Genomic DNA, 21,192 nt, shown 5'->3' on the forward strand with positions numbered 1-21,192 from the left:
GCTAGAGCTAATGTTTTACAAAAGCTACCCAAAGAAGAGGCTTATTGTTCGATAATGACAAACACTAGAGACCATCTGCTAGATGGAAGCTAGATGATGGCCATTTTAGTATAGTGAAATATGAAGTAATTTGAGTGGTGGATATGTTATTCAGTTATTTGGATAGAGAAGGGTAGGTGGCGGGATAGAAGAGGGAAAGAGGTTTGTATTTATATAGCGCTTGCTACCCCTGATGGGGTTTTAAAGCGCCTTTTTGGCAAGTAGCATGCTACTCTGTATCCCTTAAGGATTAGTGTTGAATTAGTTTGGTGAAACATTAAATTAATGTGAGTGGTAGGGGGAACAACCTTTACAACGCGGTTAGTACAACGCGTGCCGTTACATCGCATTCGTTACAACGAACGCGATGTAACCACGCTATGCCATTACAACGCAAGTCTTTACATCGACTTGCGCTAGATGGCGTGCTAACATTAGAAATAGTGTAGTTTACTATCCCAACACCTTCCCTACTGTTAAATGGACTGGAGTTGGAATAGTAAATTACACTTTTCTAATGTTAGCACGCCATCTAGTGCAAGTCGAGGTAAAGACTTGCGTTGTAATGGCATAGCGTGGTTACATCCGTTCGTTGTAACGAATGCGATGTAACGGCACGCGTTGTAAACACTTGTGTTGTAACATCATACATCCGAGTGGTAGATATGTTAGTCAGTTATTTGGATTGAAAAGTGTTGGGAAGGGGTGGAAAAGGGAAAAAGGTTTGCATTTATATAGCGCTTGTAACCCTGATGGGGTGTTGAAACTCCCTTTCAGTCTGCCAAGATGGCTGTACACCGGTAACCAAAGCCAGCTTGAGAGTGTACAGAAACGTGTCGTCGCCTTATAGGGCATGCATGAATTCTGGAAATATACTCCTGCACATGAAGTGTAGGTACCTTCTGGAAGTTTCTCTCTGAAAGTTGCCTGTGGTCTGATGTATGAAATATCCTAAGAACGTACAGCAGCTGGCTGGGGAGAGACACTCCACTGATCTTTGTTTATTGCGTCATCCCTTCGTGGTCAGTGGTATTTTCCTAGCCTTGCTACTCTTTCACATCTTCTAAGCATTCTCTCTACAGTCCATCTCTAACAGTGCAACTTGTAATGTCCATGGGATGCATATTGAGATGCAAATACTTCCTAACCATGCCCTATCTTTTGTTCTGATCGCACAAATTGTTTCTTTACTCCTTTTAGACATTTTTTCCATAGCTTCACTGTGCACAAGTGCACTATATTGAAGGTCAGTTATGATGATTTTGCTGGCAAGTCACATTGTTGCATACATAACGACTTCCATTGCTTACAGGTTCTTCTAATTTTTCTTTTTTATTATTCACATTTACTACGGACCTCTTTATAATTGCGCTTTTTTTCAAGTTACCCAATTAAGCTTTTCTTTTTTACAGTGGAAAATAAACACTCCTGCCCTTACACGCCTGGCACTTGGACAAACATTGATGATTAATCAGCTTGTGGATATGGAATGGAAGTTCGGAGGTAACTTTTTGTGATTATTATGAGTGAACCTATTGCAGGGTGAGGTGCCTGCACTATCTCAAAAGTGATACCATACAAAACTATTAGGATGTGCTGCAAGTTGGGCTAGTGGTATCATACAATCCAGAATTCATCCCTTACAGGCGTGCTGTGATGTGCAGCTAGGTGGGCCTGTGACATCGGTTACGCCATATAGACCTGATGAATGTGCATCGAAGACGGACTTAGGTGCTCCGCAGTCACAAACAGTTATACATTGAGACTGATCAGGAAATTCTGATAGTTGAACCGGCAGTATCCCACAATCCCCCAGTTACATCATACATACTTGTTCAAATTTGAAGTGATGAATGGCATTCAGTCTCTTACAATCCATCATGCAGATTGTGCCCATGAAGTTGGCGAATGCTGGAAGTAGAGCCTATGATATCCAGCAGTTCACCAATTGTGTTATAGCTACTGTAGGTACTTTTGGCACATGCAGGATATAGGGGCGGCATTAGCCCAATATTCATCACTTAAAAGGTGCCCACATCACCCTGTTACAGAGAGTAATATGACATGTTGATGCAGGGTGGTCCAGGGCAGATATCAATAGTACGCTGTACTGTCATTGCTTTTATATAGCGTTTACAACCCCATACGAGGCGTCTAATCTTTTATTGGCTAGTAGCATGCTCCTCCGGAACCCAAAAGGATTAGTGGGGGATTAGTATGGGGAAATATGAGTAAATTTGAGCGGTGGACATGCGAGTCTGTTAGTTGGATTGAATAGGATAATGGACGGATAGAAGAGGGAAGAGTCTAGAAAGTGTTATTTGGGAGATCATAGTAGTAAGATGAGGTTTGGGATTAGTAAAAAAGGAGAGATGGAGGAGGGAACAGTCTCTAGAAAGGGATTAGGGAGATCATAGAAGTAAAAGACGTTTGGGAGGAGTCAAAGGAGGGGTACACCAGAGAAGAATTTAGAAGGGGTTTTAGAATGAGGTTGGAGATGAGCCAGGAGGGATAAAGGAAGAGTCTAGAAAGGGTTATTTTGGAGATGATAGTAGTAGAATGAGGTTTGGGTACACATGTCGGCACTCTACCTAAATCCACACCAATACAGACACCTTCCATTAAATACCCTTTTCTAGACACGTGTTAATTTTTTTTGCTAGACCTTCTTTCCCCTCCTTCCATCAAGAGTGATAATCCTAATACACTGATTGATTTTTTTATTCAATATAATCTTCTCATCCTGATTGCTTAATCCGTTGTGTTCTATGGTTCTGAATTATAAATCAAAATTTCCATTTGTAGGTTCTGCTGCTTCATGTTTAAATGATTGCCAACTCTCTAGGTTCCTAACGAAACAGCTACTTCTGTTGAGTATGCCACACAATTTCACTGATGTTGCATGGTGCTTCAACCCCCTTGGGTTTGTTCCAGCTAAAGCTAAATTAAAAAATAAATATGTAAATCATCCAGCGCACAGCAGACTGGCTGCTGCTACACATACCCAAGGTTCAGTCAGTCTCTTCCCATCTAACTGACCTCCAATGGCTCCTGTGGAGAAGAGGATTCATTTTAAAGCCTTGTGCTTTGCATTCCGGGCTTTCTCCTACTCGGGCCCTCTGTCCTTAGACATGTGTGCCAGACTTGCACCCCTACCAGAGCTTTGAGATCTTGTAGCTTTGAACTGGCCAAGAACAAAACAGACGGGGGGCGGGGGGGGAGGGGGTCGGCGAACGATTTTCAAAAATCTTTTGGGGGAGGTTTATATAGTGCGAACTTGACCTAAAGGTATCGGAGCGCTTTACATGAGCACCAATTGCATTATAGATGGCTGCATTAATTTTGTTAGGCATGGGGAGTTTAAGTGATTTGCCCAGAATCAAAGGATGTTGAGGGTCCCTGCTGATACTCAAACCTGGTTCCCTAACTTGTAGGTCAACCGCTCTAGCCGTTAGGCCACATCCCTTGCTACCAAACTTTGAAATTTGCTTCCCCATCGTTATATCCCCAGCAAAGCTATCTTCAGAAAACAGCTAAAACCTGGTTTTACAAAGTTAGCGTATTCATTTTTGTGGTTTTACATTAGTGCAGTGATGTCCTGGTTTGGCACCCATGCGCTTTAAACATAAACATGTACTTGTTTGTTATTTACATAGTGTTTAAACTTTTGCGTATAACATTTTTTGTGGTTTTGTCATTCTTCAGTCACACTGCGACTTGAGCAGTTATCTCTGTTGCTTATGTCCTTGTACACTGTAGCTCGTATTTGTTTTTGTCTTGTCCTGCTGCAGAGCTATTCATTAATGTATGTCTTTCTTTCATAGTGACTGCAGGGAGCAGTGAACTGCAGAAGGTTGGAAATATTTTTTTGCAAGTAAGTCATTTAAAAAAAAAAGTATTTTGCCAGGCAGCATGTTTCATCTTCTTCAACATATGAGCTTATCTTTTTCTCATCATTTTCCAATACTTTATAGGTTACGTCTGCATCCAAGTATCCTATCTGGCCAAAGACAGAAAACAGATTACATAGGCTCCATGCAAGCCTTGTGCTTGCCTTAGCTCCTTGCTTTTTATTATACATACGTACAAGGTAAATTGGAAGAAATAACATGTTGAGTTAGTCAGTACTTTAGGTGCAAAGGTTTCCTACTTTGCTTCGGGCAGCAGGTTGGGATTAGCAAATTCCGCCCAAAATGTTGGCGCTAAGAGCTTGATTTAAGGAATTGATTGTAACCAACCATATGTCCTTCATCATAGGCATAGTTGTCTGGAAGACATCGGTAGCTGGATTCTACTCTTTATTTAATGTTTCTTCCAGACATTGAAGAATTTTTATTTCCTTCTGAACTCCAAATCCTCATGTTGTTTAATGTTCTAGCAAGCCTGTCATACTGTGCCCATGAAAAAGAAATGCCCCAGGAGATAGAAGAGCATGCCCTTCATCCCTGATTTCGTTTTTTGGCCTTGGAGAGCCCGGCAAGAAGAAGTGTTTTCTTTCCGCAAATCACACTTGATGCTTGTAAGATGGTGTAGCCAGTTGGTGTTTGTGCACCGTGCACATACACCTGACTTGCGTGCAGAAGGACGTAGCACTTGGTCCCCCTGTCCCACTCCCACCATCCCAGTGGTGCTGGCTAGAACCACTTGAAGAAGGGGGGGGAACACCACACTTGTGATTAGAAACTGTTGCTCAAATTAGGGGGGCTTACTATCACTGGCATAGAATACTTACCTGGTAGGCACATCCGTGTGGGCGATATAATGGCTCCTGGTCCACCATCTGAATTACCGAAGGACCATAGAGGAAGGGTGAGGCCCAACAGCATTTGAATGACTATAGTAGATAACAGTTTGATTTCCGTTAACACAGCCATTTTACACTTAGTATGGCCTTCTTTACTTTCTTATTGCAAGAAAGTATAGGACACAAATAAAAACAAGTATTGGCAAAGTCAATAGATCTGGCTTGTAATCTCAGTTATAAGCCAGATCTATATGCTTTTGGTGTGCTGAAATTGTACTGAAGCAACAGCCTAGTGGCAGAAGCAGGAGCTACCGGGTGTGCTGAAACGTATCAGTTGCCCAGTAATTGGATGTAGTTGCTAGGGATGTCCAAGAGCTCTCTTCTACTGTAAACAATTTGAGGACACTGCATGTATCAGATACAGAATAGAATGTGACAAAAAAAGTGAATTGAGAGTACTTTTTACAGTGTAGTCTTAGACCTCTTGGTTTTGAGACCTGGGCAAGTGCCAAACTCAGCCAGTGTCTGCATTGCACCGGGCCTGAGCCCATCTGGTTGCTCAGGAATATAAGAAGATCGGTCAAGTAAAGCAAGACATTGTCCTCCAAACTCTCCGTTCATCTTAACCCTGTCACCCACGTGTTCTGTTGAAGGGCACAAGCCAGTGGCTCTATTGCAATAACGAACACGAGCGGAGAAAGCAGACATCCCTCTCTCACCCACTCTTAAGTGGAAAAGGTCTGGACGTGTCCCCTCACATCCTAACTCTGCTTTGAGTCCACGTTAAAGCTATTCAGTATAAGCCACAAAGTTTGTTCCGAAACCTATATATCATAGGATTCAAAGAGATAGCACCCATAAGACTCTGTCGAAGGCCTTCTGATATGACGTGGGGTGATGGCCAAAAGAACAATGGGTTGGAATACTACCCTGAGTGATTGCCAGTGGTTAGACTTATTGCAAGCATTCTCTCATCAACGTTTGTGTGTGTTTAACGACTGCCCTAAGTGGGACTTGTTTGTCCAGACATGGGTTCCTTGCTCACTGTGCCACTGGAACCAGGCTACATCTGACTGAAGAGCCCCAATCAGGGCGAAACAATCTTGGGTTGCTTGTGTTTCGGTTCAGAGATGACCTGGCTTGGCAGTTCGGGCTGGACTGTTCCTATTGGAGCGGAGTCAAGACTGATTTGGATATGGCTGGGTCTTATATGGGTGTGGCATAGTGGGCAAAGGAACAATGAGGGATTGCCACTGGTTACACTTATTGCAAGCATTCTTTCCATTACCTTTTGTGTGTGGAAGGCCTTCTGAAAGTTAATCAACGGTACCACCAAAGGTTGTCTTAAGTTATGATCCACTCAAATGACATGGGAGGCTTGCCTAAATTTGTATCTTTTGGCCTGATCTGCATAAAACTGCTTTCATCAGGCTGTATTAGGTTAGTAATCACTAGTGCCAAACGAGTTGCTAATTCTTTGGCAAGGAACTTAGGTTTGGTATTTTACTGAGATCAGGCGATATGATTCACACTTGTCTGAAGGTCTATGAGTTTAGGGATGGTCATGAGTTTCATACACCTCTAGGGTGGAGGCTGCTCAAGTTCTAGCCCCCTCAAATATGTCTGAAAGTGGTTGTGTCAAGAGCGAACTAAGGCTTTTATAAAATTCTATAAGGAGGCCATTTGGACATGGTGTCCTGCCAGAGGCCAATTGTTAGATCGCTTCATTTAATTAATTGCTAGTTACTGGGCCACTTAAATGCGTCTACTCTATACGAGTTAGATATTTTGACAGGTTAGGGGACTGTCCCAAAGCAGGGGCTTGGTATAAAGTCATGTAATACTGGGCAGAGGTGTTACCTAAATCCTAAGGGAGCATGTGGAGGTTTCTGTCATCGCCCATCATTTGTAGGCTGTTGCTAGCCTGGTCTGCTCTGTTGGCCAACCAGTGAGTCGGTTGCCCTGGTCATAGTCTGTTACGTTCCATGAACCACATTGTGTAGGCTGGGTTAAGTTGAATTTGTCTATGATGCAGTTGAGTGAGGTTATGTAGGTTAGGTTATGTGGGGTTAGACCTGTAATTACAGTCTGCTGTCTGGGCCATTTACTTTGGATCAGATAATATTCTTTGTTGTTGGTCTGCTGGCCCAGTGGGAACCTTGTGCCTCTGGCTGCTTGTAATGAGTGCATGCTTGTAAATTGCTCTCTGTCACTTCCGGGTCGACTCTAAAGACCATGAACTATGGGTTGCATTTCTCTTGTGCAATCCTATATGTCACTCAATTTCCATTCTGAACTGACTCTTCAGATAATTTATGATGGTAGCCTGAATCGTGTGCATGCCATGGGCTGCTCATGTGCTGGTCCCAAGTGGACCCGCCAGGGCACTTCAGATGTCTGTATCCTGTTCATTCCTGTGGGTGAATCTCTGGGTGCTCCTGGTGGACCGTATATAGATTTTTCTCTAGATGCCTAACTAATGCACTCCCTTAGTTCTCAGTTGGTTCCTGGGTAGTTCCTAAAGCACCTTTACTGTGTCTGGATTTCTCTTGTGTATGCTTGAGCGTTGCTACCCTCATCGTTCCTAGATGGACTCTGGAAACCTTTTACCATTATCAGGTGTGTACAGTACAGTCCGTGTCTGCACCTGAAACTGGGGATTATATAGAGCTTCTGCCATGATTGCATGTATTTAGTCTTGGCCATAGTCTGTTTCACTGAAGTCCCGGCTCAATGATTCACTTAAGTCAGACTCCACAGGAGTTCACAATTTTGCGATTTGCAAAAAAATCGGGACGGCAGCATTTATGTGAAAATCCCACCATTTTTACAAAAATACCCCCAAAAACTGCTGCTGAGCCAATAAAAGGAGGGTGAGCAACAGGCCACATTGCGGCAGAGGTGCTAAGTGCCTGTCAACAGTTTGAAAATGAACAGAGCCCTCCTCCTGTGCTAGAAGGCTGCAGCCTTACTCACTGTCTCCCTAGGCCGTCTCCCTCCCCATTGTCATTTGTCATATGGGACCCACCGCCCCATGTTTCCTCTGCCCCACCACCCTCTGCTACCCTTTTTAGGTCTCGCCTGACCCAGCGCATGCGCTGGTCTGGCGAGACTTATTGAGAGGGCTCCAAAAAGTGCTACCAGGCCAGCCTAGAGCTACAGTGCATGTGCGCGGGCGCGCGCGCTGCGCTTTACCGCGATTACTTTCACTTTCGCGGCCGCTTTGATGTTTGATCGCGATCACTTTCGCGGCTGCTTTGCATAGCCAATAGGTCTCGCTTTTGGGACCTTATAAGTATTTAGTTATGCAACTGTTGCATGGCTAAACACTTATAAGGTCCCAAAGGCGAGACCTATTGGCTATGCCAATGCTTGTTACGCCTGCACCCGCCACCACAGCCCCTTTTTCGTGTTTGCTCCCATGACTCATGTAGACGAAACCCACCTCCCCGTGCCTCCATCCAAGGACACTCATCTCGCCCTGCACCACCCCTGTTTCCTTCCATCTCACCCCCCTGCTGCCCTGTGCACCTTTGGAATGGGGGATGTCAGATGTCAGATGCCAGCTGAGTTTTGCAATGTAAATATGCATTAAATGTCACCAGACACCCTTCGATTCTGAGACACAGCGCTGCTGACCTGGCAGTCTCCACATGTGACAAACCATAGACCGAATAAGGTTTTTGTGATGGGCGCATTTTCTGCTTACCACAAAAATAGCACAGATGTTGAGGTTTGGGACCGCATGTTTTGTTTTTCTTTTTGCTGCAAAGTTTGCCTTCCCAGGCCGTAAAATCCTAAGGGGTCTGTTCAGTCATCAGGGTTCTCCAAAGTCAGTCCTGGAGGGCCGGATCCATGGCAGATTTTTAGCATATTCCCATTTAGATAAATGTAGTTACCTTAAAACTCTGGTATGGATCCCGCCCTCCAGGACTGACTTTGGAGAACCGTGAGTCAGTTGATGTAGAATGTTTGTGTTCCATCTCTCATTCCTCTCCCTTACACTTCATGCATACAAGAGGAGAAGATGGACTCTTGGTGCATAAAGGTTCAAGTAGAGTGCCAGTCGCATGAACCTGACGGCGCAGCCTTGGCATTGGCCTTGCATTGGGGTCCTCAAATGAGTTTCCACATCACAGGTGTTTACCTCTTCCCGTATGTATTCTTGCCGGCCATAGAGTGTTCTGGCTATTAGAACACATTAGGGATGCTTGGAAGTCACCGGACCCATTACTGTGGAGTATAAATCATGTGCAAAACTCTATTCTATTGTTAATCTCTAGATGGAAATTATTTTGTAAAAAAACTTTTCAAGATTTTTTCTGTTTCAGCTACCACCGATTACTACTTTGTTTTTCGACAAGAATATTAACAACATTTTATGTAGTGCTTCATAGCGCATCTTGCCATTTCTAATTGCTGAAATCGACAGATGTTACGATTAACCAATTTGATGGCATTGAATTAACATTGGAAAGATAGAGAGCCTAGTGAGGCTTGCCCCAAGTCGAAATGCTGTGATACACAGACTGCAGGAGCGATCAGGAGTAAACATTTAACTCGCTGAGCCGTCTTAATGGTTTAGAATAGAGTTCAGATTATAAAACAAATTGTTTCTGACAAATACCAACTTTTACTGTCAATATCCAAAGCTAGATCACAGTCCGGTAGTCCGTGAGGAAGCACACCACACATGTTTACATGTATGGCTGCAGGTTTATTACACAGTTTGAGTTGCTCTTCAGGTGATCCACCCATTAGCATTTGAAGCTCAAATTAAAATTGAATAGTTCCACAGAACTTCATTCTTTCAGGGTGGAAGACATCCCATACCATTCCAAATCCTTCCATGTCAAATTACCTCTAATTTTAAATTGTCTCTTCTGGGTCAGCCTTTACTTCCATAGCCAATATGCACTTTGTTTCTTAGCCAGTCATGTAGTTGTTCTGTGTCCTTCAACTGTGCATATACTATTGGTCCACAATCGGGTTCTTTTCGACTCCTCATCATAATGAAGGGACCCCCGTGTTTACATTCTATGTTACCTTCTGATTGTTGTGGTAAGTGTGGCCTATTCTGTTAGGACTGACCACTGCAAACCTGAGGAAGGGATTCAGATTCAATTAACCTTGTTAAGGGGTCACCATACCCTCTCTCATAATGTGATATACCTTATTTCCACTTTTGATCCTCATCGGGAAGTGATAGGAAGGCTGGGTGAGGGAATGCTCTATACCCTCTGTCATATTTCTCAATAGTGAACATACTTTTGCATGCTGGTGGCCATATCTGAGATGGCCGTCTTCTATTCTCTTACTTTTTTTCCAGTTCATTGAGCCTCATTTAGTGAATAAAGCGATTAGACTTCTGTTGGAGGCAATGCAGGTGCTTTATAAATGTCTTACCAAGTCGTGCCATGTTGGCTTTTTCAGAATTCCTAATATCACAGAGGAATACCAGCTGCTTACAACATAGGGATATGCACGAGCCCAACGCTGGGTCTGTATTAGATAAATAACCACAGGCTGTAACTGGCACAAGAAGGCAGAGGGACGTGATAGGAATAATTTTCAAAATCAGTTTATTTAAACATAAAGATTACGGATAGTAGTCTTTTCAAACAAGGGAGAAAATGATGAATTCCATGGTACATATATGTGTAAGTCCCACACAACACACAATCATACACACTTTCATTCACACAGCATACTCATTTGTTCAACATAAGCATATTTACACAAAACCAAATCATTTTATAAATAGATTTAAAATCATTGACATTAGAGCGTGAACAGTTTCACAGAATGAAGGTTCCAGAGGGCTCTTGCTCTTCCAGTTCTAATAGACAGACGGAGTCATCAGGAAGGCACAGAGTAATGAAAGCCAACGCACGTTTCGGTGTTAGGCCCACAAGGGGCTACACCTTCATCAGGGCAAAGGAGATGGTAAGTGTGTGGGACACACAATGAAACCTGTAGTTCAGTCAAAAGATAATACAAAAGGACGGTAAGAGACTTAACATACGTCTAAGGTTAATCACTGATTTAATACAATCTCATTAGATACATTCCAGTTTAACGTCCATCTATACCATCAAACAAAAATAATGGCCGGGAGGTCCAGCCTACTAAGTTAGAGAAATCAGAGATACGTGTCAGTTAGGCCAGGGTTCAAATGCAGGTGAAAAGATAGTCACAGGGTCATTCAATTAGAATAAGTAGAGCCGTGGTGCACCAGGAAAGAACTTCTTAGGTAAGGTCAGTGTTCAAAACATAGAGAGACATATAACCCGTGTTTGAAAAAGATAAAAATATCACTGAAGTGCAAAAGATAGTAAGGGGGATCCCAAGGTAAAGAAAAGCAGAAAACCAATAAAGGATAGGTAAAGGATAGGTAACAGCAGTTATTTAGGAAACGAAATCAGTACCTTAGGTTCAAAATGATAGCTAATGGCGGCCCTCCGTAACAAGGATGGATGTAATTGAGAGCTTAAAAGAGCTCGAATAAGCGATTCTATAAAGGAGAGATGTACAAGAGTGAAGTGGGATTTAGAAATAAATCATGGTGAGCCTAGGTTTAAGGTAAACGTGGCTATTAAAAACAATAAGGCTTACCCAGGAGATAAGGTGATCAATAAACTCCGGGTATATGAGATTTATGGCAGTATTACAGTCAGAATCCACCGTGATGAGCCCAACACGGTAAATGTAGGTACCTCAGTCAATATAGGGTGCGCTTTAGCGGAGGGGCAGGACAAAGGAAACGATGAATTCCTAGAGAAAGCGAATAACAATAAAGAAAAAATGTAGCGAGAATAACTAGGTAGCAACTATATAAAAGACAGCAAAGACCAGATAACGGGTTCTGTCAATGTTATACGTAATTAATCCCGGAGCAATATAGCTTACATATATATCTCTTTAGTGAGAGGCCACATTATTGCGTTTCATGGGAAAAACTAAGAAAGTTAAAACCAGAGGAGAATAATCACACAGCATGCTCAAAGGGGCGCATAGGGAGGATCTTACCTTAATCATTAGGTCACGATGGAGGGAGCTACCTGAAAGTGAACTTCACCGAGGGGCAAGAATGTTTCCGGGATGGAATCTTCGAGCGTCAATACTAAGATACTGTTCAAAAGAGGTAGAGCGGTAGAGAGTCACGTTATGGCCAACACAAAACAAAAAAAAAGTATTAGACTAGGCCCAGGGAATTGTATGGATCAAAAGTAAGGCGGTCGTATTGAACCAGCACGAGTGCCGAAATACATGGGAACAAACCAAAGAAGACACCTAGGAGCTGGACGCATAGAGGGAGGATTACCAGGGCGGCTATGGGAGGGAGGTTCTGTGCTACATCAGAGTGCACAGAAAGGAGGGAGAAAAAGTGAAAGAAATTACAAGGGGTATGACTTGCTACATTACTTAATAATAGGGAATAAATGTTCATAATCAGGAAAAGCAAACGAATAACAGGGATCAGATCATGTAATAGCGTTTTCCCAGGGGCAGGTTTCATTGAAGCCCTGGGCAAATACATTCAAAAAGTATATCCAAAAAACCTCCCTCTTCTTTCGGATGGTGGTGGGATCCTTACCCATAGGGGTATGTATTTTTTCCACGATAGACCATTTAAGGTCTTGCTCAGTGTGACCGTACTCAATCCAGTGGGAGACCAGTGGGGCGCCGAGTTTCCTAATACGAATATTTGATTTGTGTTCGCCCATTCTGAGTCTAGATTCCCTGCCAGTTTCGCCAATATAGGCCAAATCACAGGGACATAGAATTACATAGATGATGTTGGCTGTGCGGCAATTAGTCATTTCGGTCAAGTTAATAGTACGTTTGTTAATGTTGATAGTTTGCCTAACAAGGGCGTTAGGGCAGGCTTGACAGGAGCCACATCGGTAGTTGCCTGTGATAGGAGGAAGGCCCGTAATGGAGATTTGGCGGGGGGAAGGGGGATCTGATATTTTTCCTCGGACCAGGAAGTTCCTAAGGTTTTTGTTCCTTCTAAAGGCGAAAAGTGGTTTAGGTAATGTGTTGTCATCACCCATGTTTAAGAGGTACCAGAGAGAATTGATGGTCTGCCGTATTTTGTGGTTGATACTTGAGTGTTTAGTTACACAGACCAAGCGATCCAAGGGTTTTTCTTCCTTTTGTTGGAACATAGATTCACGGTTGTAATATCTAGCTCTTTTGAATGAGTTTTTTACCAATTTAGGGGGGTAGCCCCTATTTAGGAGTTTGGTTTTTAAGACATCAGCCTGGAGTAAAAAGTCCTTCATCTCAGAGCAGTTTCTCCGAAGACGGAGAAATTGACTAAAGGGAATGCCTTCCCTCTGACAACGGGGGTGATAGCTATCGAATTGAAGCAACGTGTTCCTCGCAGTAGGTTTAGTGTATAGGGAGACAAATAGTAGACTATCTTTGTGCTCAACCCATACGTCAAGGAATTCAACCCTGTTGTTGCTAGAGTGGAAGGTAAATTTGAGATTCTCATCAGCAAGGTTGATCCATTTGATGAAATCGTCAAGGGATGTCTGGTCCCCCTTCCAGATGAAAAAAATGTCATCTATGAAGCGGGACCAGGCAGAAACATTCTCGAAAAAGGGGGCCATCTCATTGTAGATGTTAATTTTTTCAAACATGCCCATGTATAGACAAGCTACACTGGGGGCACAAGCGGCCCCCATGCTAACTCTTTGGATTTGTTGGTAAAATTTGTTGTTGAACTCAAAATAGTTCTCTGCCAATATGATGTTAAGGCATTGGAGAATAAAAGGAGCATTAGTGATGTCTGGTTCAGAGCGTAGAGTTTCTTTGATGGCAGACAGGGCTCCCTCTTGAGGGATGTTAGTATATAGGGACTCAACGTCCATAGTAACAAGGAGCTCCCTGTCACTCTGATAGCATAGATTTTCAACTTTGGAGATAAAATGGCCGGTGTCCTTAACATATGACTCAAGGTTGTTAACCAAAGGTTTTAAGAATTGGTCCACGTATTTCGATAATGGCTCAGTGGCCGTGCCAATGGTAGATACAATGGGCCTAAGTGGAGGGTCCAGTACATTTTTGCGGGTCTTAGGGACCCCATAGATGATAGGTAATCGGGTATTAGACGGTGTGAGGAATTCTGCTTCCTTGGAGCACAAGAATCCTTCCTCGACAGCAGTGCGTACCAAGGTTAGAATTCGATGTTTAAGTGCGGGTTCAGGGTTTTCAGAATTCCTGCCACTTAGGCTTCCTCAAGGCGCTGAAAGGGAAGAGAAGCGAAAAGGAAGGCAAGGAGATAAGTGAAGGAGGGCACAGAGCAGGAAATATACACTTTTAAATTCTTTTTGTAAAACACTTAATATCAATTTGCTGTCTTTTCGAAGTGCTGAAAGTAGGGATATTCCAGCAAGAAGGCGTATTACAGCCCATTAGTAATATTGGGTTCAAAGCATGTGTGGCTGTAGATACACATGCTTTGCATAATCCTGCTATCTAGTGTTGGACCCAGATGTGTGTGAGTTGATTTTCTTTGAAAATATTCTTTTGAGTCACGAGCTACTGTGCCTCCTCCTCTTGCTGGTAATGTGCATGGTCATCAACTCAATTGTTAGGTTGTTTTCTGTCTGCTGTTGGGATCGGACATGTGTTACGATTCAACACCGTTGTGGTGCACTGTTTTAGTTTGAACAGGCTCCTTCCTTCCGTCCTATTGTTTTCGATCGCGTTTCTCTTTTTCCTTCATTTTGGGTGGAAGATTCCTGCTTCGACCGGTTGGCTCTCCTTCGACCACGGGCCCATGTGGGTCTTCGCCCTTCTGAGCTTTCTTCCGTCTCCAACCACATCCCCCAATCATGTCCTAGCGGTTGTTGCTATTGTCCTAGCTGACACGAGAAATATCCATGTACTGATCTCCATCATGTCTGTAATGTGTGTCGGTATCCTGAGCACAACGAAATTGCTTGCGACTATTGCCGCTCCTTCTGTTCTAAGAAAACACTCCATGACCAGCAATGACACACCAGACCTTTTCGGCCCAAGGACATTGAGAGGGAACACCATCCACAACTGTTAGCTGTGGATCAGGATGAGTAGGCTTTCTTCCCGACGACAGACCATCAGCACTGACAAGCATGTCCGGACATGGCTCGGGGAGCGATGAGCTGATTCTCCATAAATATGGAGGTTCAAAGACTGCCTCCCCCTCATATGATGGCCTAATGCCCAACAGTACTTTCTTAGAGGCTTTTCTTGAGGGTCTAACTCAAAAGGTAATGGTAAAAGTGGCTTGCCCAAAGGAGCTGCTACCACTATGAAACCCTGACATGCCTCTCCGCCCCAATACCCCTGATCAAATAACACCTGCCGGGGCGGGGGTGTCTTCAAAGGTTCTTTCCCATTCTGCAGCACATCACCTCTGACCAGTAGGTGTTGGATATTATCCAACATGGTTATTGTCTGGAGCTCACTTCTATGCCTCCCACCATCCTACCTCGCAAACACAAATTCGCCCCAGAATATCAAAGGCTACTCACGAAAAAGGTCTAAGTGCTCCTTCTCAAGGGAGCCATAGAACCCGTCCTCTACCATGAGCAGGGCAGAGGAGTATATTCTCTGTACTTTCTCATTCCCAAAAAGGACAGTTATCTCCAGCCCATTCCAGACCTCAGGCCCCTAAACAAACCCATCCTTTCAGAGCACTTCCATATGGTCACTCTTCAGGATTTCATCCCCCTACTACAGAAGGGTGACCCCATTGCAGTTCTTGACTTGAAAGATGCTTATTTCCACATAACAATGCACCAGGCTCATGGCCGTTATCTCAGGCTCGTAGTCTGTGGAAAACATTTCCAGTTCAAGGTTCTCACTTTCAGGGTCACCACTGCACCCTGGGTATTCACCAAGTGCCTCACAGTAGTAGCAGCTCATTTGCTCAGATGCTCAGGGCGTTCATGGGTTCCCCTATCATTACGACTGTGTCTTGTCAAAAGTGCCACCGGTCAAACTTGTCGTGAACACACTCCACTCACAATAAACCTTCACTAACTAGGGTTTACCATCAATGCTACAAAATCCCACCTCCAACCCCTCCAGATACAACTCTATCTGGGGCAATACTCAACTCAGAAATTGCCATAGCTTATCCAAATGCTGCCAGAATGGAGTCCTTTCAGGCACTAATCTCTCTTTTTCAACCTAGCCACCAAGTCACAGTCAGGACAGTTATGCACCACCTCAGTATGATGGCCTCTTGTATTGCCATAGTACCCCATGCCAGATAACACATGCTTCCACTGCAGGAGTGCTTAGTGCATCAGTGATCTCAAGTGGAGGGTCATTGGGACGATTAGTGTTGAACAGCTGCCCTACATATCACTCTCTGCAGTGGAGGAACACCAACAATGTGTTGCATGGGGTGGCCTTTTCTCGACACAGTGCTGCAGAAAATCATAACGGACGCTTCCCTTACAGTTTGTGATAAGCTTTTACAGCATCTGACGGTCCAAGGCCAGTGGGAACCCAAAGAACAAGGTCTCCACATCAAGTATTGGAAGCTTTCCTTCTCAACTTGATTGGCAAAGTGGTCCTCATTAAGACGGACGACATAACAGCCATGTATTTTCTTCAGAAGCAAGGGGGTAGCAGATCCTTTCGGCTTTCTCACTTTGCCCAGAGCATCTGGAGGTGGGCCCTCCGACACAAGATCCATCTGTTAGTGGATTGTGTGCCGGGAGTGGACAACGACTTTGCAGGCATCCTCAGCAGGATGCAGCAACATGTTCATAGGTGAAAACTCCACCTCCTCCAGCACTTTCAGAGTTGAGGACTACCAGAGATTGACCTCGTCGCCACAGCAGAAAATGCCACATGCCTAAGCTTCACCTCCAGGTTCCCACATCCACAGTCCAGGAGCTATGAGCTATGGATGAGTTGGTCAGGGATATTTGCTTACGCTCGTCCTCTACCACTACTTCCTTTCAGATGCTTCAGCAGACACCGCTCCCCCTCCTCCCAGTGTCTCCCACCTGGGCAAGCCAACCATGGTTCACCACACTCCTTGAACTCAGTAGTGCAGCACAAGAGACTCTCCAAAAGACTGGATCTTCTCATGCAGAACCATGGAGAAATCAGACACCCGGACCTCAGGTTTTCCAATCTTATGAACTAGTTCCTGAATCCTAGAATTTGGGTATATTAATCTTCCTCCCGAATGCATGAACATTCCTAAAGAGCCGTGAAGGCCTACTACCCGTGCCTGCGACGCTGCCTAGTGGAAGAGATTCATCTACAACTGTTGTTCCAAACACATTGACCCCTTAGCAGTCAAAGTGCAAGAGATTGTTTGCTACCTGCTTCACTTGCAAACTTGTGGTTTAGCTTTCACATCCATACGACTACACTTGGCTGCTGTAGCCGCCTACCTTGAGAACATGCAACACGTTTCCCTCTTCAGGATTCCTGTCATTAGGGCCTTTATAGACAGTCTTAAGAGTTCTTCCTTCTTTGGGTCCCGCCAGCTTCGACATGGAACCCTAACACTGTATTAACAAGACTAATGGGCCCTCCACTCCTGCGCCCTCCAGTTTTTTTCTTTGAAAGTATTACTCTTTGCCATCACTTGACTCAGGCATGTCAGTGACCTTAAGGCACTAACCTTGGAAGAACCTTTCTTCCAGTTTCACAGAGATAGGGTTGTCTTCCGCACCAATCCTAAATTTCTCAAGAAGTTGATCTCCCGGTTCCACCTCAATCAATCCATTGAACTTCTGTTTTCTCCCTCAACCCGACTCAGTTGCAGAACAGGCTCTCCATACTGTAGATGTTAAAGGAGCCCTCATGCTATATTGCCAGAACTAAACCGTTTAGGAAAACACAACAGCTTTTTGTTGCCTTCTCCAAACCCCACAAAGGGAAGGCCCTATCTAAATCAGGCATTACAATATAGATTGTTAAATGCATCCAGACATGCTATGCCAAAGCTAAAAGAACCCTGCCCGTTCCTCCCAGAGCCCACTCCACCCGGGGGGGAAAAGGAGCCTCTGTGGCTTTCCTGAGAAACATTCCTAAAGCTGACTTCTGTAAAGCAGCTTCATGGTCCACACCACATGCTTTTACAAAGCATTATTTTATAGATGTGCTAGCCCACCAACAAGCCATTATTGGCCAGGCAATTCTACTTACTCTTTTTCGAACCACTGCAACTTCCACAGGCTACCCATCACTTTTTCTGGGGGACTGCCTTACAGTCTGTGTACAGCATATGCCTTGAACGGAAAATGTTACTTACCCAGTAAGCATCTATTTGTCACATGTAGTGCTGTAGATTCACGTGCCCACCCTCCCTGGATGCCTGTAAATGTTGCGGTCATCTTTCTATGTCACTTTCCTCTTTCATTGCATGGACGTCTCTTTACAATGCTTCACTCCACATTCCATCCTCACCCTCTGTGCGGGAAAACAATCAAACAATGGAGTTGATGACCATGCACATTACCAGCAAGAGGAGGAGTCACAGTACCTCTTGACTCAAAAAAACTTTCTTCAAAGAAAAACAACTTGCCCCCACCGAACCCAACACTAGATGGCAGGATTATGGACAACATGTGAATCTACAGCAGTACATGCTTCGAACAGATGATTATTATGTAGGTAACATTTTCCTTATAAAGTGTGAGCTGTGTTTATATCAGTCAAGATTTGTTTAGGCTGTAAACATTTTTCAGGAGGTAGGTTTTCAAACCTTTCCTAAATTTAAGGAAGTCGTTTTCAAGCCAGGGAGTAGAACCTTGGCAATGAAGAAGTCTTCCCCTAAACTGTCTGTAATTGGTGCATTTAATGGTAGGCAGGTTGGTGGACGCAGGCCTTGAGTGGTTGTCTGGTAACTGGATGATTTTGGTTATGTTGATCAGGGCTCTCCTGTTCAATGCCTGGTGGGTGATGCGCAGTATCTTGGGTTTTAGCCACTGTTTTACATATAACTGGCAGTGGTAAGAAGTGCAAAGGTGACGTGTTCAGATTTTCATTATATGTCAGGCATATGGGTTTTGAGCCTTTCTAATGTCTTTGTAAGATAGTTTGGAGTAGGACATATTACAGTTGGGCAGTCTCGATACTGTGCCATGTTTTTGCTTCTTATATGTTATGAGGGTTTGTATAGCGTACTTATCACCCGAGGGGGTATTCAGGCCTTACAGCAGATGTGTAGGCCAATCAAAGCTCCAAGTTGAAAAGTCAGGTCTTCAGTTTTATCGTGAAACTCAAGTAGAGATGTGATGATAAAGGTTGTTCCAGGTTTTGGCGGCGATGTAGTAAATAGAGCGTTGTCCTGTTTTGCTTTTGGGGATGCGTGGTACCTGTACGAGGCAGAGTGTGGCTGAGCGCAGTTGTCTCGGATGGTGGAAGTTAAGGCGGTGGTTTAGGTAGGCAGGTAGGGTGGTGTCAAGGGCTTTGTAAGCGTGAATGAGCAGTTTGATTTGGCAGTGCTTCTGGATGGTCAACCAATATAGCTCTCTGAGGTGGGGCATGGTGTGTGCGCTGCAGGATGTCGAGGCTGAGTTTTCACCAGCGTTCTGGGTAATCTGAAGTCTTTGAATGAGTTTTTCCGAAATACCAACGTAGAGTGCCTTGCCGTAGTCCAGTCTGCTGGTGATGAGGGCCTGGGTGAACTTGTGTCTGGTGTTTGTAGGGAGCCATTTGAATATCTTGCAGTGCTTTTGAGGAGGATACTGTGTGGTAAAATTATTGATGGAGAGGGGTACAGGAAAAAGGAAAAAAGGTAGGAGGGAACATGTTTTTTTTAATTTTTATAATTCACCCACGGTTGGGCCTGTAGCATCTTTCCCAGTGGTGACGGAGATAGCAGGTAAGAAACTGCTTAACTTTGGGAGATCTGAGGACAGTATACAGAAGTCCAGTACCCAGCCTTTCCATGTTAGCAAGAGCACTGGCCCACATGCACAGTTTCACTGTAAGTCCTTGATGTTGATTATAATTTATTTTATTTTAAGGGTAGTTATTGGAGTGTAAACGTTCCCAAAAAAACAGTTGGAAATTAAAAACCATGGCAAGTTTATAATATTGCAGCAGCAGATAAATGCCTTCTTAACTCGATGACCTAAAAGTACTCTAGAGTCTGGGCCCCATTGAAAAGTGCCCTGTACAAGAATACCTAAAAGTCCCATATCCCTCTCTATAACTTTGTGATTTCTTTGCAGTTGAAGTTGGTGGTTAAAAAAGGAAACAAAACTGAAAACGTGTACATTGGTGAGTAGAGAGCCCTGTATATGAGTCAATGTTGAAACCTGCCATTGGAATGTTATAGGGTGAACATTTTAAGCCATGCTGATTGCTTTGATGTAAATTTGATGTAAGAAAGGAAGGCGTTAAATGGCATTGTTTTCCAGAGCTGGTGGTGTGGATAAATTGTGGGGCAGGAGGCTGGATTCGCGTTAAGATTGTGTGTGGTTTTGGACTTTTGGAGATGTAACTTAACTGCAAGTTTTCCTCTTCCTTAGAACTAACTTTGCCCCAGTTCTACAACTTTCTGCATGAGATGGAGCGTGTGAAGACCAGCATGGAGTGCCTCAGCTGAAACAGTGCCACCATTTGTGATGTCAGGCCATGGCAACCGATCTAATCGTCTGTGCTGCTCAGTTCTGCATCAGTGTTATTTTATTCATTAAATGTAGTTGTTTAATCAATTCTACTAACTTCCTGTAGATTACATTTTTTTAAATATGATGAGAGGTTGTCCGCAGACTGTGTGCATGTGAGAGAGAGAGAGATACTCTATGGGTAACTGTTATATGGTCCAATATTGCCATGAACTAGTTCTGGTGACATAAACAACGAGATGCAAGACTCTGTGTTTGTAAATATCGCCAGGACCCCAAGGTGCCAATATAGGATCACAAAACAAGCTATAATTTATGTACTTTTATATTTCATGTTTATTTTGGGGTACAAGTTTAAACCAGTGGACAGGTGTGAAAGTCAGTAGATTTTTGCGATTCTGTAAATGCAGCAGTTACCACATAATTAAGGACGTACCACATTTGCCACATAATTTGCTGATTTCACAAAAAATCTTGCTCCAACGAATGAAAATAAGACTGCCAGAGAATGTGCTACATAATTTGCATTATTTGCCACATAATTTAGACAACCTGGCCACATAATTTTTAATGTTGTCCTCCATGCATCATAATCCTAGCAGCCTAACACGTTGGTTTGGGCTGTCATGATGATGAACTATATATTTCACAGGGAACTGTGAAATATTTTTATATTTCACTCTTCCCTGTGAAATGTGGGTTTTATACCACTGCTTTTTGAGTAATCAAACCCCCCAAACATAATCAATATATCCTAGTGGCGGTCGCCACTGGGTAGTTAAAAGTTAAGTCTGCTTTTCC

At 43.7% G+C, this 21,192-nt stretch overlaps 1 protein-coding gene across 1 annotated transcript in view; it reads left to right on the forward strand.

Annotated features, from left to right (window-relative positions):
* The window catches only part of COMMD7 (COMM domain containing 7), a 62,416-nt gene extending 41,929 nt beyond the window's left edge, over positions 1–20,487 (forward strand). Inside the window, exons 6-9 of the mRNA XM_085619486.1 lie at positions 1,452–1,542; positions 3,864–3,913; positions 19,993–20,041; positions 20,293–20,487. Of these exons, the coding sequence (XP_085475612.1) occupies positions 1,452–1,542; positions 3,864–3,913; positions 19,993–20,041; positions 20,293–20,369 (267 nt within the window). The 3' untranslated portion in view covers positions 20,370–20,487. The remainder of the gene's footprint in view (positions 1–1,451; positions 1,543–3,863; positions 3,914–19,992; positions 20,042–20,292) is intronic.
* Positions 20,488–21,192: the final 705 nt, after the last annotated feature.

Source organism: Triturus cristatus, chromosome 7 (genome assembly GCF_964204655.1).
Source record: "Triturus cristatus chromosome 7, aTriCri1.1, whole genome shotgun sequence".
Taxonomy (NCBI): domain Eukaryota; kingdom Metazoa; phylum Chordata; class Amphibia; order Caudata; family Salamandridae; genus Triturus; species Triturus cristatus.